Source organism: Carcharhinus amblyrhynchos, unplaced genomic scaffold (assembly GCF_965287045.1).
Source record: "Carcharhinus amblyrhynchos unplaced genomic scaffold, sCarAmb.v2.hapA scaffold_45, whole genome shotgun sequence".
Classification (NCBI taxonomy): domain Eukaryota; kingdom Metazoa; phylum Chordata; class Chondrichthyes; order Carcharhiniformes; family Carcharhinidae; genus Carcharhinus; species Carcharhinus amblyrhynchos.
In genome coordinates, this window is record NW_027649786.1 from 2,983,945 (window position 1) to 3,010,789 (window position 26,845).

The window sequence follows — 26,845 nt, forward strand, 5'->3', positions numbered from 1 at the left end:
CCAAGAGCAATTTGAGAGCCGGGATTCCCGGGAATTAGGAGATGAGCTGGGATCAGCTTCCGGCCTGTGTCCTAGAGCAATGGATTCCAGACTTTGGTGGGGGGGGGGGAAGGGAGTTTACTGAAGGGTTCATTTTATTCAGACTGGGTAAGGGTGGTGGATTTCCTCCCCCTGCGGGGCATAAGAGACCATAAGATGCCAGAGCAGAAGTAGACCATTCGGCCCATCGATTTCAGGACCATCAGCAGGAACATGGCCATCTAGCTGTTTCATCACCGTTACTAACAGTCCGTGTCCAAATGCAGCAAGACCTGGAGAGTATCCAGGTTGGGGCTGACAGGTGGCAAAGTAACATTGGCACCACCCCAGCGCCAAGCAATGACCAAATCCAACAAGGGAGGATCTAACCATCGCCCCTTGACGTTCAATGGCATTATCATCACTGAATCCCCCACAGGAAAAATATATTAGGAACAAGACAAGCAATGTTAAAAGGACTAACCTTAAGGTTTTGTACCTGAATGCTGAGAGCATTCAAAAAAATATGGATGAATTAGTTGCGCAGATAGATGTAACGGATATAGTTGGCATTACGGAGACATGGCTCCAAGGTGACCAGGATGGGAACTAAATATTGAGGGCTGTTCAATGTTTAGGAAGGACAGAAAGGAAAAAATGGTGGAGTTGCATTGTTTATCAGAGATGATATTGAACATAGAACATTCCAGTGCAGTACAGGCCCTTTGGCCCTCGATGTTGCGCCAACCAGTGGAACCAATCTAATGACCCTCTAACCTAAACTATTCCAATGTTATCCACATGTCTATCCACTGACCATTCGAACGCCCTTAAAGTTGGCGAGTCCACAACTGCTGCAGGCAGGGCATTCCACACCCTGACTACCCTCTGAGTAAAGAACCTACCTCTGTCCTACAATGACCACCCCTCAAATTTAACCTGAGCACCCGCAGAAGCGGGAAGAGGCGGATCCGAGAACAATTTGAGAGCTGGGATTCCCGGGAATTAGCAAGAGACGAGCTGGGACCAGCTTCCGGCCTGTGTCCTAGCTATGTCCCCTCGTGTTAGCCATCACCGTCCGAAGAAAAAGGCTCTCACTGTCCACCCTATCTAATCCTCTGATCATCTTGTGTGCCTCAATAAGGTCACCTCTTAACCTTCTTATAGAACATAGGAAAGGTATTAGCAGAAATGATATGGAATGTGTACAGGTCGAGTTAAAAAACACCAAGGAGCAAAAAAACATTTGTAGGAGAGTTTTATACACCACCAAACTGTAGTGGTAATGTAAGGAATAGCATTAGACAGGAAATCAGAGATGTTAAAGGAACATCTGTGATTATGGGTGACTTTAATCTGTATATATAGGAGGTGATAGTGGATGCCTTGGTGGTTATTTTCCAAACGTCGCTGGATTCCGGGGAAGTGCCGGATGATTGGAAAACGGCTAATGTTACGCCGTTGTTTAAGAAGGGTGCCAGGCAAAAGGCGGGGAATTATAGGCCGGTTAGTTTAACGTCTGTGGTAGCTAAAATGTTAGAATCTGTCATTAAGGAGGAAATTGCGAGGCATCTTGAAGGGAATTGCTTGATAGGGCAGACGCAGCACGGTTTCATTAAAGGGAAGTCGTGTCTGACAAATTTACTGGAGTTCTATGAGGATGTGTCTAGGGCGGTGGATAGAGGAGAGCCGGTGGATGTGGTCTTTCTAGATTTTCAGAAAGCGTTTGACAAAGTACCTCACAAGAGGTTATTGCAGAAGGTCAGCGGACATGGAGTTGGGGGTAGGGTGTTAGCGTGGATAGAGGATTGGTTGTCAAATAGGAGACAGAGAGTGGGGGTCAACGGGTGCTATTCGGATTGGCGGATGGTGACTAGTGGAGTGCCCCAGGGGTCGGTGCTGGGGCCTCAGCTATTTACCATTTATATAGATGATCTGGAGGAGGGAACCGAGTGTAGAGTGTCGAAATTTGCTGATGACACCAAGATTGGGGGAACGGCAAATTGTGCGGAGGGTGTGGAGAGTCTGCAGAAGGATCTAGATAGGCTGGGCGAATGGGCCAGGAAATGGCAAATGGAATTTAATGTTGGCAAGTGTGAGGTGGTCCACTTTGGTAGGAAAAATGGTAGGAAGGACTATTACTTACGAGGCGAAAAACTGCAGCAGGCGACGGTGCAGAGGGACCTCGGGGTCCTTGTGCATGAGTCGCAAAAACCCAGCTTGCAGGTGCAGCAGGTGGTCAGGAAGGCGAATGGGATGCTGGCCTTCATAGCGAAGGGGATTGAATATAAAAGTAGGGAGGTCTTGCTGCAGCTGTATAGGGCATTGGTGAGGCCGCAACTGGAGTACTGTGTGCATTTTTGGGCGCCGCACCTGCGCAAAGATATTTTGGCCTTGGAGGGAGTGCAGAGGAGGTTTACTAGGCTGATACCGGAGTTGAGGGGGTTGAGCTATGAGGAGAGGCTGAATAAACTGGGCTTGTACTCGTTGGAGTTTAGAAGAATGAGAGGAGATCTCATTGAGACGTATAAGATGATGAATGGGATGGATAGGATAGAGGTGGAAAGACTCTTCCCGCTCAAAAAAGACAATAGGACTAAGGGGCACAGCCTCAAGATAAAAGGGGGGCGGTTTAGAACGGAGTTGAGGAGGAACTTCTTCACTCAAAGGGTGGTGAATCTCTGGAATTCTCTGCCCGTTGAAGTGGTGGAGGCTGCCTCGCTAAATATTTTTAAGACGCGGGTTGATGGGTTTTTGATAGGAGAGGGGATTAAGGGTTATGGGGAGAGGGCGGGAAAGTGGAACTGAGCAGCGACAGATCAGCCATGATCTTATTGAATGGCGGGGCAGGCTCGAAGGGCTGGATGGCCTACTCCTGCTCCTATTTCTTATGTTCTTATGTTCTTATATATCAAGGGATTGAGTTTAGGAATCGGGAGGTAATGCTGCAACTTTATAAGACCCTTGTCAGACCCCACTTGGAGTACTGTGCGCAGTTCTGGTCACCTCACTACAGGAAGGATGTGGAGGCTCTTGAGAGGGTGCAGAGGAGATTTACAAGGATGTTGCCTGGATTGGGAGGCATGCCTTATGAAGATAGGTTGAGGGAGCTCGGTCTTTTCTCCCTGGAGAGATGAAGGTTGAGAGGTGACCTGATAGAGGTTTATAAAATGTTGAGAGGTATAGATAGAGAGGATTCTTAGAGCTGAATGGTCGCTATGAGAGGACACAGGTTTAAGGTGCTGGGAAGCAAGTACAGAGGAGATGTTAGGGGTAAGTTTTTCACTCAGAGGGTGGTGAGTGAGTGGAATCGGCTGCCGTCAGTGGTGGTGGAGGCGAACTCGCTGGTGTCTTTTAAAAGACTTCTGGATGAGTATATGGGATTTAATGGGATTGGGAGTTACAGATAGTTCTACGGCTTGATAGGTATAGATGTGATCGGCACAACTTGTGGGCCGAAGGGCCTGTTTGTGCTGTAGTGTTCTATGTTCTATATAGATTGGGAGAGTTAAACTAATCACAGTACAATAGAGGAGGAATTTCTGGAGAGCAGATGGATTTTCTGGAGCAATACATTGAGGAACCAACAAGGGAGAGGCAATCTTGGACTGGGTGTGGTGCAATGAGTTGGCGACCTAGTTGTGAGAGAATCCTTGGCGATGAGTGACCATAATGTGATAGAATTGTTCGTTAAGGTGGATAGTGATATGTTGATTCTGAGACCAGGGTCTGGAATCTCAGTAAAAGGGAACTATGATGGTGAGAGGCATGAATTGGCCACAATGGACTGGGAAGCATTACTGAAAAGGACAGACAGTGGACAGGCAGTGGCTGGCATTTAAAGAACAAATAGGTGAACTCCAGAAGTTGTGTGTTCCTGTTTGGCGCAGGAGTGGTCAGGGAATTGTGGCCAAACCCTGGCTTACAAGGGAAATTAGAGATAGTATCGGATTCAAGGAAGAAGCAGACAAATTGGCAAGAGAAAGCAACAGGCTTGAGGATTGGGAGCAGTTTAAAATTTAACAAATGACTGATTAAGCAGGAAAAAGTAGCGTACGAAAGTAAGCTAGCGGAGAACATAACTGACAAGTTTCTGTAGGTTTGTAAAGAGAAAAAAGATTGATAAAAACAAATGTTTTCGGGAGAATTCATAACGGGGAATAAGGAAGTGGTTGAGGAATTAAATTTGTATTTTGCTTCACAAAGGAAGACATGGATAATGTAGTGGAAATCCAGAGAGAAAAAGGTTTTAACAACGAGCTGAAGGACATCAGTATTGAAATGGTGAGTCTCTGACATGGAGGCAGATGGGTTTGAGTCACTGCAAACACACTCGGCCACACACATCAAGGTGCTTTTATATGGCGCCTCAGATCTAGCAAACATCCCAAGCTTTGGCAGCGGCTCTCTTCCACACAGAGTCTTGGCAGGCAAGTGAAAGAGCCCACCTGGAGAAACTTACCTGCCAGCGGTTGTTTGACTGTGGGAGGCATCGCACTCAAGGCCAGCCTCAGCTTTTTCACGATTTAAGCAGAGATTGAGAGCACTGGACTCACCAGAATGAAACCTCACGGGTACGCTGGACACCGTGGCGAGCAGCGAGAGGGAGAGAAGGATCTTCATTCCGGAGACTCTGGAACAGCACTGGGGGAACAGCCAGACCTCCAGCAGGCTGTTTCCCCACTTTATCTACTCCAAGCTTCGTTCTGCCTGATTACAAAGTGACAGAATGACCTTGGCTTATGTAAACAGGAGTGTTAGAAAACACAACGTTTTAATGAGTTTCCTTTTGATCCAGGAGACTCGTTTAGCAATTCCTGTAGTCCAGAGCTCAGAAACTGTACTTACTGACAGCCTGACCCACTCCTTATACATTATTTAAAATGCACTGTCCTTTCCCCCACTCTGGGACTGGGTGGGACAGTGGGTCAGACACTGTCCTTTCCCCCCTCTCTGGGACTGGGTGGGACAGTGGGTCAGACACTGTCCTTTCCCTCCCTCTGGGACTGGGTGGGACAGTGGGTCAGACACTGTCCTTTCCCCCCCTCTCTGGGACTGGGTGGGACAGTGGGTCAGACACTGTCCTTTCCCCCCCTCTCTGGGACTGGGTGGGACAGTGGGTCAGACACTGTCCTTTCCCCCGCTCTGGGACTGGGTGGGACAGTGTGTCAGACACTGCGTTTGCTGCTGATAGTGAGAAGGGGTGTCTGTGTTGGTGCGTGCTGGTTATCTCTGGGGTATAATAAGCTCAGTAAAAAGTCTGACAACACCAGGTTTTAGTCCAACCGATTTATTTGATAGTAAACGCACAAGCTTTCGAGGTTTCCCTCTTCATCAGGTGAATGGAGAGTTCTGGCCTCAGACAGAGCATATAAAGCACAGACAGTTTAGAGATTACTGATTAGAATGCGAATTTTTACACCTAACCTGCTGAGGCCAGAACTCTCCATTCGCCTGACGAAGAGGGAAACCTCGAAAGCTTGTGAGTTTACTATCAAATAAATCGGTTGGACTAAAACCTGGTGTTGTCAGACTTTTTACTGTGTTTACCCCAGTCCAACGCCGGCACATCCACATCACGTATAATAAGCTCACATTGTTGTACAGGGTTCTTTCGCTATCTGTAATTACAGGAGTGTCAAATGCTGTCTATCCTTCAGGAGCTGCTGGCAACCTGGGATTTCGCTGGTGTGGTGGGGGGAGTGCGTTCCACATATTAGGGGTCCGAGACCCCCATACTCTGCCTTCCCGAGCCCACCCAGGCCTGATGGATGGAGTCTTCCATCTGCTGAGATGTTGAATTAATCCCTCTCTGGAGGATGTAAGGTTTCCATGGCAACATTTCGATTGACTAGGGAATATCCTTCTCCCATTGTATTGTGGGTCAATATTTATCCCTTAAATCAACATTACAAAAAAGGCAGATGATCCGGTTTTTAAAAATTTGTTTTATAGGACGTGGACATCATTGGCCAGGCCCAGCATTCATTACCCATCCCTAACTGCCCCTTGAGAAGGTGGTGGGTGAGTCGCCTTCTTAAACCCGCTGCAGTCCCTGAGGTGTAGGTACACCCACAGCGCTGTTAGGGAGGGAGCCCCAGGATGTTGACCCCAGTGAAGGAGCGGCCGATATATTTCCAAGTCGGGATGGTGAGTGACTCGGAGGGGAACCTCCAGGTATCTGCTGCCCTCGTCCTTCTAGATGGTAGTGGGTTTGGAAGGCGCTGCCTAAGGAGGCTTGGTGAGTCGCTGCGGGGCCTCTTGTAGATGGTACACAGGGCTGCGTGGGTGGTGGAGGGAGTGAGTGTTTGTGGATGGGGTAGCAATCGAGCGGGGCTGCTTTGTCCTGGATGGTGTTGAACTTCGAGTGTTGCTGGAGCTGCACTCATCCAGGGCAAGTGGAGAGTATTCCATCACACTCCTGACTTGTGTCCTTGTAGACGGTGGACAGGTTTTGGGGGAATCAGGAGATGAGTTACTCTCCGCAGGATTCCCAGCCTCTGGTCTGCTCTGGGAGCCACAGTATTGATATGGCTGGGTCCATGTCGATTTCTGGTCAATGGTAACCCCCAGGATGTTGATAGTGGGGGAGTTCAGTGATGGTTATGCCATTGGATGTCAAGGGGTGATGGTTAGATTCTCTCTTGCTGGAGACGGTCATTGTCTGGTACTTGTGTGGCACGATTGTCACTTGCTACTTGTCAGCCCAAGCTTGGATATTGTTCAGATCCTCCTGCGTTTGGACACAAACTCCTTCAGTATCTGAGGCGCTGTGAACGGTGCAGTTATGAGCGAGCATCCCTACTTCTGCTCTTGGCTGTTACCTCATCGCTGTCTGTGGGATCTTGCTGTGTGTAAACCACGTCCTCATCTACTTCTCTTGCTAATCATTTCAGACCCATGTCATTTTTTTTTTAAACTATTTTGTGCGATGATCATTATTTTCCAGATTTATTCCCGAACCGCATTAAAAGCTTTCCAGCGGCTGTAGTGGGATTTGAACTCAGATTTTTACAAATATTGGTTCCAGGGTTACTGTCGCCAACTTCACCCCTCAGCTCAGTGAAAGTCCTAACAATGGAACCAGCTTCTCCCTGTATTAATAGCTGAACCGTTAATTATTAATTTTGTTCAAATGGCAAGTGTAAATAGTGTAGATGTACCGAAATTAAATACTAAGGATGGCACAGTGGTTAGTGCTGCTGCCTCACAGCGCCAGAGTCCCCGGTTCCATTCCAGCCTCGGGTCACTGTCTGTGCGGTGTCTGCACGTTCTCCCCGTGTTTGGGTGGGTTTCCTCCGGGTGCTCCAGTTTCATCCAATGGTCTGGGTGCAGGTTAGGTGTATTGACCATGCTAGATTGCCCCTTAGCGTCCAAAAATGTACAGGTTAGGGTGGATTGGCCATGCTAGATTGCCCCTTAGTGTCTAAAGATGTGTAGGTTAGGGTGGATTGGCCATGCTAGATTGTCCCTTAGTATCCAAAGATGTGTAGGTTAGGGTGGATTGGCCATGCTAAATTGTCCCTTAGTATCCAAAGATGTGTAGGTTAGGGTGGATTGGCCATGCTAAATTGTCCCTTAGTATCCAAAGATGTGTAGGTTAGGGTGGATTGGCCGTGCTAAATTGCTCCTTAGTGTCCAAAGATGTGTAGGTTAGGGTGGATTGGCCATGCTAAATTGTCCCTTAGTATCCAAAGATGTGTAGGTTAGGGTGGATTGGCCATGCTAAATTGTCCCTTAGTATCCAAAGATGTGTAGGTTAGGGTGGATTGGCCATGCTAAATTGTCCCTTAGTATCCAAAGATGTGTAGGTTAGGGTGGATTGGCCATGCTAAATTGTCCCTTAGTATCCAAAGATGTGTAGGTTAGGGTGGATTGGCCATGCTAAATTGTCCCTTAGTATCCAAAGATGTGTAGGTTAGGGTGGATTGGCCGTGCTAAATTGCTCCTTAGTGTCCAAAGATGTGTAGGTTAGGGTGGATTGGCCATTCTAAATTGCCCCTTAGTGTCCAAAGATGTGTAGGTTAGGTGGATTGGCCATGCTAAATTGCCCCTTAGTGTCCAAAGATGTGCAGGTTAGGGTGGATTGGCCATGCTAAATTGCCCCTTAGTGTCCAAAGATGTGCAGGTTAGGGTGGATTGGCCATGCTAAATTGCCCCTTAGTGTCCAAAGATGTGCAGGTTAGGGTGGATTGGCCATGCTAAATTGTCCCTTAGTGTCCAAAGATGTGCAGGTTAGGGTGGATTGGCCATGCTAAATTGCCCCTTAGTGTCCAAAGATGTGTAGGTTAGGGTGGATTGGCCATGCTAAATTGCCCCTTAGTGTCCAAAGATGTGCAGGTTAGGGTGGATTGGCCATGCTAAATTGTCCCTTAGTATCCAAAGATGTGCAGGTTAGGGTGGATTGGCCATGCTAAATTGCCCCTTAGTGTCCAAAGATGTGCAGGTTAGGGTGGATTGGCCATGCTAAATTGTCCCTTAGTATCCAAAGATGTGTAGGTTAGGGTGGATTGGCCATGCTAAATTGTCCCTTAGTGTCCAAAGATGTACAGGTTAGGTAACCACTGGGTAATTTAGGTAAGGTAGTCTCCACTCACCCTGCCTCTGGCGTCCTGCGAGCACACATTTCCTGTCGTGCTCCTCTTGGTAATGGGGGAGACAGAGGCCGCAGTCGTGTGACCCTGGCGGGCAGGGGTGGCGACGGCGAAGGGCACAGTCCAGACGTCTGGGGCACAGGGAAGCTGCGGGCAAGACAGAAGATATCAGGGAAAGCTGGATGCAAGGAGCAAGTGGTGCTTGGCCAATGTGGAAGCGAATTCCAAACTGTGAAAGAGAGAGAGAGAGAGAGCTCGCGTTTATTTACATAGCGCCTATCACATCCTCATCCAATCCTCAGACCATAAAACTCTAGGAATAGCAGGAGGCCATTCAGCCCTCGCTCTGCCATTGAATAAGATCATGGTTAATATTCACAAAGTCCACCCATTTCCATCATACAATCCCTATGGAGCAGGAGGAGATCATTCGGCCCATCGAGCCTGCATCGACTCCTACCCCATTCATTTACCCCACTAATCCCCCAACCCAAATACCTTTCGACACTAAGGGGCAATTTTGCACAGCCAATCCACCTAACCTGCACACCTTTGGAGGAAACCGGAGCACCCGGAGGAAACCCACGCAGACATGGGGAGAATGTGCAAACTCCACACAGACAGTGACCCGTGGCCGGGAATCGAACCCGGGCCCCTGGTAGATGCCTTTGTAGATGGCGCACCGTGGCACACTCACACCTCAGGCTTTAAGAAGTTCCTTCCAGTTAGCGGGCTACACTGACTGCCTTGCAGCTCGCCCAGTTTTCTCAATAACACGTAACGGTGAAAGGATAGAGACTCAAATCGAAAACCGGATGGCCCCTGAGTCCATCACCGTAACCATGGTGATAGATGCAGGCCAGGGAGAATGACGCAGGTTCCACTCAAATCAGTAGTTTCTCTGCGTAAATATCTGGATTACTGGCTGAATGTGGGAGGGTGGGGAGAGAGGGAAGGAGAGAGAGGAAGAATGAGTCAGGGCAGAGAGAGAGAGAGAGAGACAGAGATAGGGTGGAGAGAGAGAGGTGGGGGAGACAGGGTGGCAGGAGAGAGAGAGACACACACAGAAAGAGGGCAGAGAGAGAGCTAGAGAGAGCGCAGGGCAGAGACGGAGATAGAGTGGGCAGACAGGAGAGACAAAGAACAAACAAAGAACATCCCAGCACGGGGAACAGGCCCTTCGACCCAACGAGCCCGCGCCGCCGCATCATCCCACACCTACCCCGCCCTGTGTGTGTGTGTGAGCGGAACCCCTAATGTAGCCAGATTCAGGGGAGAATAGTGTCCATTTGTTACACCCATCAGCTTAAGAGCACATCTTTGGGGTGTGGGAGGAAACCGGAGCGCCCGGAGGAAACCCACGCAACCACGGGGAGAATGCGCAAACTCCCACAGACACAGGCCCAAATCCATGTATCTGCACAGCTAGCAGTGCTAGTCACTGAGCTGTTGCGGCGCCCGTCTACTGGTCCAGGATTAAGCACACACACCGACACGAAGTACTAGGCCACTCCCGGAACCTCCAAGAGCAGCCCACGCACGACCCACCGTGTGCATGCCCCTCGTTTGACAACAAGGTGGACCGCCACCTGTGGAATAAAAAGACAATACGTTAACACATAAAACTACATTTCTGGTGTTGTCCCGAGGCTCTGACCCTATTTAATACCCTCTACTATAACCCTCCATCCTTGCTTCGCTCATGTGTCTGTCTAAGTAAACCTTAAACAAGTCCAACGTGCCTGCCTCCACCACCCTACTCGGTAGCGCGTTCCATACCCCCACGACTCTCTGCGTGAAAAACCTTCCTATCATATCCAAATTATACTTCTCCCCCTTCACCCTTAGATCGTGACCCCTCGTAATTGTCCCCAATCTAGGGAAAAGCCTACCACTGTTGACTCTATCTATTCCCTTCAGTATTTTATATACCTCTACCATATCACCCCTTAATCGCCGTCTTTCTAAGGAGAAGAGCCCCAGTTTCTCCAACCTTTCCTCGTAACTCAGTCCTTCCATGCCAGGCAACATCCTGGTAAACCTCCTCTGCACCCTCTCCAGGGTCTCCATGTCCTTCCGGTAGTAAGGTGACCAGAACTGGACGCAGTACTCCAAATGCAGTCTAACCAACGTTCTGTACAACTGAAGCATTAGACGGCAGCTCTTATACTCTATACCCCTTCCTATAAAGGCTAGCATTCCATAAGCTTTCTTCACAACCTTCTCTACCTGTGTCGACACCTTCAGAGAGTTGTGCACCTGCACTCCCAGGTCCCTCTGTACCTCTATACTCTTAAATCGGTCTACCTTTTATCACGTAACTCCTCCCTGCATTATTCCTTCCAAAATGCATCACCTTGCATTTGTCAGGATTAAATTCCATCTGCCATCTATCTGCCCAGTATACCAACCTATCTATATCCTGCTGCGTCACCTGACATTCCTCCTCAGTATCTGCTAATCCTACCATCTTGGTGTCATCCGCAAATTTGCTGATCACACCACGGACGCCCTCTTCCAAGTCGTTTATATATACCACAAAGAGGAGAGGTCCCAGTACTGAGCCCTGCGGCACACCACTGGTGACTGGCCTCCAGCCAGAAAAGGTCCCCTCGACAACTACTCTCTGTCTCCTATTTCCCAGCCAGCTTTCGACCCACCTAGCTACCTGTCCTTGTATCCCATGTGCCTTAACCTTTTCTACCAGCCTACCGTGAGGGACTTTGTCAAACGCCTTACTGAAATCCATATAGATGACATCAACGGCTCGCCCATCGTCAACCGTTTTTGTCACCTCCTTGAAGAGTTCCACCAGATTCGTAAGGCAAGACCTCCCTCTAACAAAGCCATGTTGCGTATCCCTAATCAGATCGCAACGCTCCAAATGCTCATACATCCTATCCCTAAGAATTTTTTCTTAGGGATAGACAGGAGAGACGGGCAGACAGGAGAGACGGAGACAGTGAGAGATTGTGTACAGTTCTTCCTCTCTGCTTTCCCTACCCCCCCAACTCTCCAACATTCAGACCAGTTTATTAGAAACAGCTGCATTTCTTTATCTGCCAGAACCATCCAGATTTTCTTGGGCGAGGCAAATTGATGTAAAAACCTCGCGCGGTTCTTGTTCAATTTTTCATGGGAATTGTTTGCACAATGGACTAACACCTTTCCTGCTCAAATCTCTCCCTCTTGCTGCAAGTTTACAGTTTCACGGTCATCGATGGCCCTTTTCCAATCTTAAAACACGCCAACCCGGATGTTACAGGAACATAGGAGCAGGCCGTTTGGCCCTTCAAGCCTGCTGCACCATTTATTTTGATCATGGCTGCTCATCCAACGCAACAGCCTGATTTCCCCCCCTTTCCCCCGGATCCTTTGATCCACTTCTCCCCCAGTGCTCTACCTAACTGCTCTCGAAATGTTTTGGCCTCAATTTCACAGGTTTGCCACTCTCCGGGTGAAGAAATGTCTCCTCATCTCTGCCCTAAACGGTTTCTCTGAATCCTCAGACTGTGACCCCTGGTTCTGGACTCCCCCACCATCGGAACATCCTCTCCTCCAACAGTCCTGTCCAGTCCCTTGAGAATTGTATAGCTTTCTATCAGATCCCCTCTCGCTCTTCTAAACTCCAGTGAATATAATGTTAACCTAGTCAATCTCTCCTCATACATCAGTCCTGCCATCCCCGGAATCAGCCTGGTAAACCTTCGCTGCTCTCCCTCGAGAGCAAGAACATCCTTCCTCAGAAAAAGGAGACCAAAACTGCACTCAATACTCTAGGTGTGGCCTCACCAAGGCCCCGTATAGTTGCAACAGCACATCCCAATAGAACTTCCTCAGCATTCCACTGCGCTCAGGTTTTCCAAGTAGGATTTCATAGGATTGTTCCAGGGCAGAAGGAGGCCATTCAGCCCATTGTGTCAGCACAGGCTCTCCAGGTGACCATCATGACTTAGTGCCATCTCCCTGCCTTTTCCCCCATACACCCTGCTCATTGTTTCTGTTGAAATAATCATCCAATGCCTCCTGAATGCCTCAAGTGAATCTGTCTCCACCACACTCTCAGACAGTACACTCCAGATCCTAACCACTCACTGTGTGAATCTGTCTCCACCGACACTCTCAGACAGTACATTCCAGATCCTAACCACTCGCTGTGTGAATCTGTCTCCACCACACTCTCAGACAGTACACTCCAGATCCTAACCACTCGCTGTGTGAATCTGTCTCCACCACACTCTCAGACAGTACATTCCAGATCCTAACCACTCGCTGTGTGAATCTGTCTCCACCACACTCTCAGATAGTACACTCCAGATCCTAACCACTCGCTGTGTGAATCTGTCTCCACCACACTCTCAGACAGTACACTCCAGATCCTAACCACTCGCTGTGTGAATCTGTCTCCACCACACTCTCAGACAGTACACTCCAGATCCTAACCACTCGCTGTGTGAATCTGTCTCCACCACACTCTCAGACAGTACATTCCAGATCCTAACCACTCGCTGTGTGAATCTGTCTCCACCACACTCTCAGATAGTACACTCCAGATCCTAACCACTCGCTGTGTGAATCTGTCTCCACCACACTCTCAGACAGTACATTCCAGATCCTAACCACTCGCTGTGTGAATCTGTCTCCACCAACACTCTCAGACAGCGCATTCCAGATCCTATCCACTCGCTGTGTGAATCTGTCTCCACCACACTCTCAGACAGTACACTCCAGATCCTAACCACTCGCTGTGTGAATCTGTCTCCACCAACACTCTCAGACAGTACATTCCAGATCCTGACCGCTCACTGTGTGAAAAGGTTTTTTTTCTTACATCGCATGTTTTGCAAATCACTTTAAATTAATATTCTCATTCTTGAGTAGAAACAGTTTCTCCCTCTCCACTCTGTCCAGCCCTCCATGATTTTGAACACCTCCATCAAATCTCCTCTTAACCTTCTTCTCTCCAGGGAGAATAGTCCCAAACTCTCCTCATAACTGAAGTTTCTCATCCCTGGAACCTCTTCTGCAATCTCTCCAATGGGTTCATATCCTTCCTGTAGTGTGACACCCAGAACTGTACACAATATTCCAGTTGCGCTCTTGTATAAAAGTTCAGAATAACTTCCTTGCTCTTGTGCTCTTAATCGTGAACCAACAAACCACTGACTCAGAGACGAGAGTGGAAGAAAAATAGATCTTTTAGATTTACTGAACAAAAATAGAGCTTTATTTTTACGATGACTCATCGAGTCACTAAATGTTGAAGCCAAACTCCTTTAAACTAATGTGCGCTCCCAACAATCCCCACATTCTTTCAAGCACAGTGGTTAGCACTGCTGCCCCACAGCGCCAGGGGCCTGGATTCAATTCCGACCTTGAGTCGCTGACTGTGCGGAGCCTGCACACTCTCCCCGTTTCTGCGTGGGTTTCCTCGGGGTGCTCCGGTTTCCTTCCGCGGTGGATTGGCTATGCTGAATTGCCCCTTAGTGAGCCAAAGATGTGTGGGTTAGGTGGATCGGCCGTGCTAAATTGCCTCTTAGTGTTTAAAGATGTGTAGGTTAGAAGGATTTGCTGTACGAAATTGCCCCTCTGTGTCCAAAGATTAGGTTAGGTGGATTGGCCATGATCAATGCACAAGGTTACGGGGTTATGATGGGAGATTGGATCTAGATAGGGAGCTCTTTCAGAGGATCTTGTGCAGTGTTGGGATTCTATGGGAATGTTGATGGCTGTCTGTTTGTCACTTGACCCTTGAGTTTCTCTGTATACTTGCAAACAAACCTCTTCACCTCTCTGTCCCCCTCTGCAGGGGGGGATAATGCTGATCTGTATCCTAGCCCCTTCCACCTGCCCTACACAGGAACGCATATCCATAGAAACTAGATGTGGGACTAGGCCACTCAGCCCTTCAGATCTGCTCCGCCGTTCATTTTCATCCTGGCTGATGGTGGTGGCTCGGTGGTTAGCGCTGCTGCCTCTCAGCGCCGGGGTTCAATTCTAGCCTTGGCTCACTGTCTGTGTGGAGAATGCATGTCCTCCCTGTGTCTGCGTGGGCTTCCTCTGGACGCTCCGGTTTCCTCCCACAGTCTAAAGACGTGTGGGTCAGGTTGAGTGGCCATGCTAAAATGCCCCTTATTGTCAGGGGGACTAGCAGGGTAAATACATGAGGCTACAGGGTTGGTGCTGACTCAATAGCTGAATAGCCTCCTTCTGTAGGATTTTATGATCAAATTCAATATCCTAAACCCTCCTCCCCCCCCCCCCCCCCCATATCCCTTAATCCCTTTAGCCCCAACAGCTAATTATTTTTCTTGAAATCACACAATGTTTTGACCTCAGTGACTTTCTGTGGGAGTGAAAAATTCATCATTATCTGGGTGAAGAAATGTCTCCTCACCTCAATTCTATGACGTTCTGGAGTCCCCCATCACATAAGAACATAAGAAATAGGAGCAGGAGTAGGCCATCTAGCCCTTCGAGCCTGCCCCGCCATTCAATAAGATCATGGCTGATCTGTCGTGGCTCAGTTCCACTTTCCGGCCCTCTCCCCATAACCCTTAATCCCCTCTCTTATCAAAAACCCATCAACCCGCTTCTTAAAAATATTTAGCGAGGCAGCCTCCACCACTTCAACGGGCAGAGAATTCCAGAGATTCACCACCCTTTGAGTGAAGAAGTTCCTCCTCAACTCTGTTCTAAAACGCACCCCCTTTATCTTGAGGCTGTGCCCCCTAGTCCTACTGTCCTTTCTGAGCGGGAAGAGTCTCTCCACCTCTATCCTATCCATCCCATTCATCATCTTATACGTCTCAATGAGATCTCCCCTCATTCTTCTAAACTCTAACGAGTACAAGCCTAATTTATTCAGCCTCTCCTCATAGCTCAACCCCCTCAACTCCGGTATCAGCCTAGTAAACCTCCTCTGCACTCCCTCCAAGGCCAAAATATCCTTGCGTAAGTACGGCGCCCAAAACTGCACACAGTACTCCAGCTGCGGCCTCACCAATGCCCTATACAGCCGCAGCAAGACCTCCCTACTTTTATATTCAATCCCCCTCGCTATGAAGGCCAGCATCCCATTCGCCTTCCTGACCACCTGCTGCACCTGCAAGCTGGGTTTTTGCGACTCATGCACAAGGACCCCCAGATCCCTCTGCACCGTCGCCTGCTGCAGTTTTTCGCCACGTAAGTAATAGACCAGGAACATTCTTTCTGAATCTACCCTGTTAAACTTTCTATAAGATTCCGCTTTCACTCTTCTAAACTCCACTAAATATAATCCTAACTGACTTAGTCTCTCCTCATATGACAGACCTGCCACCCCATGAATGAGCCCGGTAAACTTTCGCCTCTACAGCAAGGACATCCTTCCTCAGATAAGTAACTGCACACAATACTCCAGGTGAGGCCTCACCAATGCCCCATACAATTGTAGCAAAACATCCCCATCCCTATACTCAAACTCTCTCCCTATAAAGGCCAACATACCTTTTGCTTTCTTTACTGCCTGCTTACTTTCAGTGACTGATGCGTGAGGACAACAAGGTCTCACTGGGTCTCCGCCTCTCTGTTACATCCATTCATAATTATCTGTCTGCCTATTATCGCGACCAAAGTTTGCACATTCTCCTTGTCTCTGCGTGGGTTTCCTCCGGGTACTCCGGTTTCCTCCCACAATCCAAAGATGTGCGGGTTAGGTTGATTGGCTATGCTAAGAAATTGCCCCTTAGTATCCAGGGATGTGTAGGTTAGAGAGATTAGTGGGTATAATACGTAGGGATATGGGGGTGGAGCCTGGTGGGATTGTGTTCGGTGCAGACTCGATGGGCCGAAGGGCCTCTTTCTGCACTGTAGGGTTCTATGATCTTCTAAAGTGGATAACCTCACATTTATCCACATTATACTGCAGCTGCCCTGCATATGCCCACACAGCTGAGCATATGCCTGTCCAAATCTGATCCTTTTAATATCCCTGGCTAACAGGGCATTATCCATCCCAGGTTTTAAACTCTAAGTGAGGGAGTTCCACAGATCAACCAACCTTCACGTGAAGCAGTACTTCTGCTTAAACCTGGCTTAGATACGGAGGTTATATCTTATTGTCTGAGACTACGCTGCCAGTCAGAAAGGTCCCGCTGCATCTATCCTATCAACACATTTGAAAATACTACAGAAAATCTCACTCAAAGCACCTCAACTTCCCATATTCTAGAGAATACAAGTTTGGTTCCTCCAATCTCTCCTCATGAGTTAACCTGGCTCTCCCAGGCTACCCAGATGATAGTTCTTTCAACAAGTGGGCCAGGATACTGGCCCTATACATGACACAGGCCAAGGTAATCCTGTCCACTATCTACAAGGCACAAGTCAGGAGTGTGATGGAACAATCTCTACCTGCCTGGATGAGCGCAGCTTCAACAACACTCAAGAAGCGTAACACCCGACAACATGTCCTGATCCCTCCAAGCTGACACTATAGTTAAGAAATCTCACCCATGTCTTTACTTTTTCAGGAGACTAAGGAAATTTGGCATGTCCGCTATGATTCTCTTCAACTTTTACTGATACATCATAGAAAGCATTCCTTCTGGTTGTATCACAGCTTGGTCTGGGCTCCTGCTCTGTCCAAGACCGCAAGAAACTACAAAGGGTCATGAACGTAGCCCAATCCATCACACAAACCAGCCATTGACTCTGTCTACACTTTACGCTGCCTCGGGAAAGGCAGCCGGCATAATTAAGAATGGCATGTACTCCGGACATTCTCTCTTCCACCTTCTTCCGTCGGGAAAAAGATACAAATATTTGAGATCTTGTACCAACCCAATCAAGAATAGCTTCTTCCCTGCTGCGTCAGACTTTTGAATGGGCCAACCTTATGTTAAATTGATCTTTCTCTACACTTTAGTTATGACTTTAACACTACATTCTACACTTTCTCCTTTCTTTTCCCCGTGTATTCTATCAACAGTATGTTTTGTTTGTATCGTGCGCAAGAAACATTCTTTTCACTGTCTCCCAATACCCATGACAATAATAAATCCATCCAGGACAAAGCAGCCCCGTTTAATTGCTACTCCATCCATAAACACTCACTCCCTCCACCCCCCGACACACAGTGACAGCAGTGTGTACCATCTACAAGATGCACCGCAGCGACTCACCGAGGCTCCTTAGGCAGCACCTTCCAAACCTATGAATACCATCTAGAAGGACAAGGGCAACAGATACCTGGGGAACACCCCCACCACCCGGAACATTCCCCATCCCTCACTGCCCCTCAGGAAGGTGGTGGTGAGCTGCCTTCTCGAATTGTCACAGCTCCCATAACGTAGGTACACCCAGAGTGCTGTTAGGGAGAGAGAGTTCCTCTCCAAGTCATTCACCACCCTGACTTGCCAATGATGTGGAGGTAAGAACATAATAAGAACATAAGAAATAGGAGCAGGAGTAGGCCATCTAGCCCTTCGAGCCTGCCCCGCCATTCAACAAGATCATGGCTGATCTGTCGTGGCTCAGTTCCACTTTCCCGCCCTCTCCCCATAACCCTTAATCCCCTTGCCTATCAAAAACCCATCAACCCGCATCTTAAAAATATTTAGCGAGGCAGCCTCCACCACTTCAACGGGCAGAGAATTCCATAGATTCACCACCCTTTGAGTGAAGAAGTTCCTCCTCAACTCCATTCTAAACTGCCTCCCCTTTATCTTGAGGCTGTGCCCCCTAGTCCTACTGTCCTTTCTGAGCGGGAAGAGTCTCTCCACCTCTATCCTATCCATCCCATTCATCATCTTATATGTCTCAATGAGATCTCCCCTTGTTCTTCTAAACTCTAACGAGTACAAGCCTAGTTTATTCAGCCTCTCCTCATAGCTCAACCCCCTCAACTCCGGCATCAGCCTAGTAAACCTCCTCTGCACTCCCTCCAAGGCTAAAATATCCTTGCGTAAGTACGGCGACCAAAACTGCACACAGTACTCCAGCTGCGGCCTCACCAATGCCCTATACAGCCGCAGCAAGACCTCCCTACTTTTATATTCAATCCCCCTCGCTATGAAGGCCAGCATCCCATTCGCTTTCCTGACCACCTGCTGCACCTGCAAGCTGGGTTTTTGCGACTCATGCACAAGGACCCCCAGGTCCCTCTGCACCGTCGCCTGCTGCAGTTTTTCGCCACATTATTGGACTGGGGTGGGCACAGTAAGAAGTCTCACGACAGTAGGTTAAGGTCCGACAGGTTTGTTTAGAGCTTTCGGAGTGTTGTCCCTTCACCAGATGAGTGATGGGATGGTTTGGGCTACGTCCACACTCACCCTGATGAAGGAGCAGTGCTCTGAAAGCTCGTGATTCCAAATAAACCTGTCGGCCTTCAACCTGGAGACTTCTTACTGTGTCTATCCTGACTTGGAAATCTATCAGTCCTCCCTTCACTGTCACTGGTCAAAAACCCCTGAAGCTCCCTCCCTAACAGCACTCTGCCACAAGACTTCTTTGAGGCAAACATGTGAACAACCAAAGGAGGGTGAGTGGGGTGGGGTGGGGTGGGGTGGGGTGGGGTAAAGAGTGCAATGCTAATTTTCCAACTCCCCCTTAACACAGGAGACCCTTTCCCATTCCCACCCAGGGACAGGAGATATGGGATACTGACACTGCAGTCAGCCCTGGGATTATTAATACCAGCACATAGTTTGCACTGGGAAGTTCAGTGAAGCTTTTAAGAGCCTGAAAGAACCAGAGTTAAAAGCGAAATGAGTTCTTATTATCATTTTTTCAAATCCGAACGCAACGTGTGGGAAGCTTTGCTGGGTAAAGCCAGCGGTGCAGGGTTTTGTTTCATTGCAAACCTGTAGCTGCATTGTAACAAGTCCTGGAACCAGAGGGAGCTGCATCTGTTGTATCAATGTTTAAACAAGTGGAGATATGTATGCATAACAAACCCAGCGCTGTTTGCATTTATTCCCAGCGTTGTTTTTTGATTATATTTAAAGCAGATTTGCAAACCAGCCAACACAATCTCCTCTCTCTCTCTCTCTGTTCTTACCTGAGTCGGAAAGCCCCAGGAATGCTATCAGCAAGAGGCAGATACACAACCCGCACCAGCGCAGGTTCCCTCTGTCAGGATCCATGGCCAGTTGGAGGTGAACAGCACAGACTGCGACAGGAGAGGAGAGGGAGGGGAATCTGTTGATTTTGAAATGGGAGGAGACTTTCCCACTGCTGGAGCTTGTTGCATTCCCGCTACTTGTGATTTCACCGTGTGAACACCTAGTGTTGGAGAGAGAATCACTGGTGCGGGAGAGGCCATTCAGCCCATCGAGTCTGCCCCAATTCTCCCACTGAGCATCCCACCCAGGCCCTCTTCCTGTTGCCCCATGTCTTTACTCTGCTAATCCCACACATTTAGAGACATTAAGGGGCAATTTAGCACAGCTAATCCCTCTAATTGACACATCTTTGTACACTTGGGGACAATTTAGCATGACAAATCCCAAGAGGCAATTTAGCCTGGTCAATCCACCGCCCCTTACATCCTTGGACATTAAGGGACAATTTAGCATGGCCATTCCACCTCACCTGCACATCTTTGGACAATAAGAGGCAATTTAGCACGGCCAATCCACACTAACCTGTACATCTTTGGACACTAAGGGACAATTTAGCATGGCCAATCTACCTAACCTACATATCGTTGGACAATAAGAGGCAACTTAGCACGGCCAATCCACCCTAACCTACACATCTTTGGACAATAAGAGGCAACTTAGCATGGCCAATCCACCTAACCTGTACATTTTTGGATACTAAGGGACAATTTAGAATGGCCAATCCTCCTAACCTACACATCTTTGGATACTAAGGGGCACTTTAGCATGGCCAATCCACCCTAACCTGCACATCTTTGGATACGAAGGAACAGTTCAAAGGGATAGTCCAAATGTGTGCAAATTAGATTGATTGGCTTTGCTAAATTGACCCTAGTGTCAGGGGGATTAGCAGGGTAAATGCTTGAGATTATGGGAATAGGGCCTGGGTGGGATTGACGTCAGTACAGACTCGCTGGGCTGAGTGGCCTCCTTTTGTACTGTACGGATTCTAATTTAGCATAGCCGAGTCTCCTTATCTGCACATCTTTGGGCACTAAGGAACAATTTAGCATGGCCAATCATAAGGCCATAAACTGTACATCTTGGGATATTAATGTTCAATTTAGCATGGCCAATCTGCCTCATCAGGTGGAGAATCTGGTGAACTGGTGAACAACAATAATCTCTCCCTGAATGTCAACCAAACAAAGGGCTTCAGGAAGTGTAGAGGAGAACATGCTGCTATCTGCATCAACGGATATGAAGTGGAAATGCTTGAGAGTCTCAGGCTTTGAGGTGTCCAGGTCACCAATGTGTCCTGCTCCCCCCAGTGCTGAGATTATAGTTAAGAAAGGCCAACTACTTTCTCAGAAGACTAAGGAAATTTGGCACGTCTGCCACGACTCTCACCAGCATTTACAGATGCCCCATAGAAAGCATTCTTTCTGGTTGTATCACAGCTTGGTATGGGCTCCTGCTCTGCCCAAGAACACAAGGAACTACAGAATTTAATGAACGAAGCCCCATCCATCACGCAAACCATCTACTGACTCTGTCTCAGAAAAGCAGCCAGCACAGCCAAGGACCCCACGCACCCCGGATAAACTCTCTTCCACCATCTTCCGTCAGAAAAAAAGATACAAATTGGCTCCTACGCTTTCAGCCATTACTACGGTAACAACCTTTCAAAAATCATTTATTGGTTTGTAAAGTGATTTGGGATTTCCTATGGTCTTGAAGGGCGCTATATAAATGCAGAGTCATCCAATCCCTTTTCCACCTCCTTACCAGTTGCACTGACTCCAGTGGGGGGTATTAGTTTTCTTTTGAGGGGGGGGGGAATCGGATAGAGGGATACAAAACAATGACAGGCAAAGATAGGGGAGATCGTAAGAATCTTTTCCCCATGAGAGAGGTGCTAAACTCCACAGGGCACAGGTTTAAGGTGATGAGTAAGTGGTTTGGAGGGGATCTGAGGAACTCTTTATTCACCCAGAGGGTGGTGGGAATCTGAAATGTGTTGCCTGAGGCACTGGTGGAGGCAGGAACTCTGGCAATGTTTAAGAAGCTTAGGAGCATTTAAATCACCAAGGGATAGTAGGCTATGGACCAGGTGCTGGTAAATGGGAATAGTGTAGATTGGCTGCTCTAAATATCATTCTCCCACTTCCTTTCTCTATTTTAACAACTTCAGTTCTGCATTCGCAGTGTCAGTCTCCATTATGGGTTCAAACATTGGGAATATTGTGTGAACTCCTGATTTTCCCAAGGTTACCAATGAGGTTTCAGATCAGACACTGTCCCTGCTGTATGAACAGATATAGAGGGGCAGCACGGTGGCACAGTGGTTAGCACTGCTGTCTCACAGTGCCAGGGACTCTGGTTCAATCCCAGCCTCAGGTCACCGTCTGTGTGAAGTTTGCACATTCTCCCCATATCTGCATGGGTTTCCTCCAGGTGCTCTGGTTTCTTGAGTAAGAAGTCTCACAACACCAGGTTAAAATCCAACAGGTTTATTTGGTGGTCCAAAGATGTGCCGGTTAGGTGGGTTGGCTATGCTAAATTGTCCCTTAATGTCAGGGGGATTAGCAGGGTAAATATGTGGGGTTATGGGGATAGGGGTTGAGTGGGATTGTTGTTGGTGCAAGCTTGATGGGCTGAATGGCCTCCTGCACTGCTGGGGTTCAACGATTCAATGTACTGTTAGGTGGGGTCTGAAACAAAAGATGTGAGGGTGGAATCCTGTGGCAGGTTCTAGGTGCAGAGGCCGATGTATATATTGGGATTTTTAATTGTATTACTGCTTGTTGTTGGATGTGGAAAAATAGTCATTGAATCTTCATTGAATCAGCTCTGCTGATTAAGGATAGTATCAAGGTGGTAGCAAGGGATGATATTGGAGCCAAGGAGCAGAACGTGGAATCGTTGTGGCTGGAGATTAGGAACAGCAAAGGGAGGAAGACGCTGGTGGGTGTCGTCTATAGGCCCCCGAATAATGATCTGGAGGTGGGGCGGGCTGTTAACGCGCAAATAAGTGCGGCGTGCAGGAATGGGACGGCAGTAGTTATGGGGGATTTCAATCTGCATATTGATTGGTTGACCCATGTTGGACGAGGTGGGCTCGAGGAGGAGTTCTTGGAATGCTGCCGGGATAGTTTCCTTGAACAGTGTGTGTTGGAGCCAACGAGGGAGCGAGCTATCTTGGATCTGGTGCTATGTAATGAGGCGGGTAGAATTAGGGACCTTGCGGTGAAGGATCCTCTTGGAGAGAGTGATCATTGTATGGTGGAGTTTCTGGTGCAGATGGAGGAGGAGAAAGTGGGTTCCCGGACACGCATCCTTTGTTTGAATAGAGGGGAGTATGGTAGGATGAGAGAAGAATTGGCGAATGTGGACTGGGGGAGCGCGTTGGAAGGTAGGTCTGCTGAGGAGCAGTGGAGGATCTTTAAGGAGATCTTTCTTGGTGCTCAGCAGAAATTTATTCCGATGGTCAAAAAGGACCGTAGGAGGAGAGATAATAAGCCGTGGATAACGAAGGAGGTGAAGGAAAGTGTTAAATTAAAAGCGGAGGAATTTAGAGTAGCTAAGAGCAGTGGGCGAGAAGAGGATTGGGAAAGGTTTAAATGTCAACAAAGATTGACAAAGAAGTTGATAAAGAAGGGTAGGAGAAGCTATGAAGCTGGGCTAGCGCTTAATATAAAAAAGGATAGCAAGAGTTTTTATAAATATATAAAAAGGAAGAGGCTGGCTAGGGTGAACGTTGGTCCTTTAGAGGATGAGAAAGGGGAGCTAGTGGTAGGGGATGGGGATATGGCTAAGGTCTTGAATAACTTTTTTGTTTCTGTCTTCACGGAGGAGGACGTGAATAATTTGCCGGGTGTTAGCGATGGAAAGGTGGTAGGACTGGAGGGTCTTAATGACATTACTGTTACTAGAGAGGCGGTGCTCGACAGACTGGAGGGGCTGATTGTGGACAAGTCCCCAGGACCGGATGGAATGCATCCGAGGGTTCTGAAAGAAATGGCGGAGGTTATAGTGGATGCCTTGGTGGTTATTTTCCAGACATCGCTGGATTCCGGGGAAGTGCCGGAAGATTGGAAAACGGCTAATGTTACGCCGTTGTTTAAGAAGGGTGCCAGGCAAAAGGCGGGGAATTATAGGCCGGTTAGTTTAACGTCTGTGGTAGGTAAAATGTTAGAATCCGTCATTAAGGAGGAAATTGCGAGGCATCTTGAAGGGAATTGCTTAATAGGGCAGACGCAACACGGTTTCATTAAAGGGAAGTCGTGTCTGACAAATTTACTGGAGTTCTATGAGGATGTGTCTAGGGCAGTGGATAGAGGAGAGCCGGTGGATGTGGTCTTTCTGGATTTTCAGAAGGCGTTTGACAAGGTACCTCACAAGAGGTTATTGCAGAAGGTCAGGGGACATGGAGTTGGGGGTAGGGTGTTAGTGTGGATAGAGGTTTGGTTGTCAAATAGGAGGCAGAGAGTGGGGGTCAATGGGTGCTATTCGGATTGGCGGTTGGTGACTAGTGGGGTGCCCCAGGGGTCGGTGCTGGGGCCTCAGCTATTTACCATTTATATAGATGATCTGGAGGAGGGAACCGAGTGTAGGGTGTCGAAATTTGCTGATGACACCAAGATTGGGGGAAAGGCAAATTGTGCGGAGGGTGTGAAGAGTCTGCAGAAGGATCTAGATAGGCTGGGCGAATGGGCCAGGAAATGGCAAATGGAATTTAATGTTGGCAAGTGTGAGGTGGTCCACTTTGGTAGGAAGAATGGTAGGAAGGACTATTACTTACGTGGCGAAAAACTGCAGCAGGCGACGGTGCAGAGGGACCTCGGGGTCCTTGTGCATGAGTCGCAAAAACCCAGCTTGCAGGTGCAGCAGGTGGTCAGGAAGGCGAATGGGATGCTGGCCTTCATAGCGAGGGGGATTGAATATAAAAGTAGGGAGGTCTTGCTGCAGCTGTATAGGGCATTGGTGAGGCCGCAGCTGGAGTACTGTGTGCAGTTTTGGGCGCCGCACCTGCGCAAGGATATTTTAGCCTTGGAGGGAGTGCAGAGGAGGTTTAATAGGCTGATACCGGAGTTGAGGGGGTTGAGCTATGAGGAGAGGCTGAATAAACTAGGCTTGTACTTGTTAGAGTTTAGAAGAATGAGGGGAGATCTCATTGAGACGTATAAGATGATGAATGGGATGGATAGGATAGAGGTGGAGAGACTCTTCCCGCTCAAAAAAGACAGTAGGACTAGGGGGCACAGCCTCAAGATAAGGGGAGGCGGTTTAGAACGGAGTTGAGGAGGAACTTCTTCACTCAAAGGGTGGTGAATCTCTGGAATTCTCTGTCCGTTGAAGTGGTGGAGGCTGCCTCGCTAAATATTTTTAAGAAGCGGGTTGATGGGTTTTTGATAAGAGAGGGGATTAAGGGTTATGGGGAGAGGGCGGGAAAGTGGAACTGAGCCACAACAGATCAGCCATGATCTTATTGAATGGCGGGGCAGGCTCGAAGGGCTGGATGGCCTACTCCTGCTCCTATTTCTTATGTTCTTATTTTATCTTGAAGTCAGAGATTGATGGATTTCAGGAGTTTAATGAGATGAAGGAATGGGGAGTGTGCAGGAAAGGATGTCGAGGTGGAAGATCAGCCATGATGGAGTTGAATGGTGAGGAATACACATGGGGCTGAATGGTCTCCTCCTACTCCCATTTCCCATGTTGCTCCCTCTGAGTGCACTTGGTAAACAGTTGCAGAGAGCAACATTACCACCTACTGTCCTGACATGGAAACTACTGTTAGCTTGCACTTGACCTTTCAGTTCTGGTGTCATCAGCCACAGTTCAACCTACCCATTAACAGAAACAGAGCAGGGAATGTTTTATTAGGAGGCAGAGCAGGTTCATCAGACAGACAATGTTCATGGCTAACAAAGTTGATTTATTTAAGTAGGCTTACATTAACACTGCAATGAAGTTACTGTGAAAATCCCCGAGTCACCACACTCCCGGCACCTGTTTGGGTACACTGAGGGAGAATTTAGCATGGCCAATGCACCTAACCTGTACATCTTTGGACTGTGGGAGGAAACCGGAGCACCCAGAGGAAACACACGCAGACACGGGGAGAACGTGCAGACTCCACACACAAAGCGATCCAAGCCTGGAAGCGAACCCGGGTCCCTAGCGCTGTGAGGCAGCAGTGCTAATGGGATTGTGGTCGATACAGACTCAATGGGCTAAATGATCACCTCCGGTCCTGTAGGGATTCTGTGATTTGGTTTAATCTCTGAGCAGAATGTGTGAATGGCAAAGTCCACAGTGCGTTGTATTTCTGAGCAGAGAAAGAACTTCTGTTCAGACAGTGGCCAGAAAGCAGTAAAACATCCCAAAGTACTTCACAGTAACATCACAGGACAAAGTCTGACACAGAGCGGAGATACATGTGGAAAAATGATCTAATGCTTGGCTAAAGAGAAGCAACACACACGATAGAGGTAGTGAGGTAGAGTGTGGGGTGAACACTCAGCTGAGAGGCAACTAAATGTTATAATGACAGGGCAAGTACATGGGTGATGGGTGAACATGACTTGGTTCGGGTTAGAATATAGGTAGCAAGACACACTTCCACAGTATTGCCTGAAGAGGGAGGTGCAGCACAGCAAATCGTGATTTGTGTTTGAAAAATTGTGCACTCAGCCTCAAGGGCTGTAGCTTCTCTTGATGACAAGGATTGTCTTTTTCCCCTTCTTTCATAAAATGATTTTATTCACATCAGGGTAAATAATGCACTGTTGTTTTGGAAACAGTTTATTTTAAACTTTAGTTTACATTATTTCCTCAAGTGAAGCCAGTCTTTAATCAGAAGTAACTTGATTTCAAAATGTTGAAGATGTGAAGAGTTACAGGAACTGAAAATCTTGCTGATTGAATTGGACACAGGACACTACAGCGCAGTACAGGCCCTTCAGCCCTCGATGGTTCCACTGATCGGTGCAACAATCTACCGACCCTCTAACCTAAACTATTCCAATGTTATCCATATGCCTATCCACTGACCATTTGAACACCCTTAAAGTTGGTGAGTCCACAACTGCTGCAGGCAGGGCATTCCACACCCTTACTACCCCCTGAGTAAAGAACCTACCT

General features: G+C 48.1%; 1 protein-coding gene across 1 annotated transcript in view; it reads right to left on the bottom strand.

The window, feature by feature from the left end:
* Nucleotides 1-19,738, bottom strand: part of LOC145337246 (neural proliferation differentiation and control protein 1-like) — a 36,091-nt gene extending 16,353 nt beyond the window's left edge. Inside the window, exons 1-2 of the mRNA XM_080182036.1 lie at nucleotides 19,654-19,738; nucleotides 8,616-8,759 (exon numbers count right to left, since the gene is read on the bottom strand). Of these exons, the coding sequence (XP_080038162.1) occupies nucleotides 8,616-8,759; nucleotides 19,654-19,738 (229 nt within the window). The remainder of the gene's footprint in view (nucleotides 1-8,615; nucleotides 8,760-19,653) is intronic.
* Nucleotides 19,739-26,845: the final 7,107 nt, after the last annotated feature.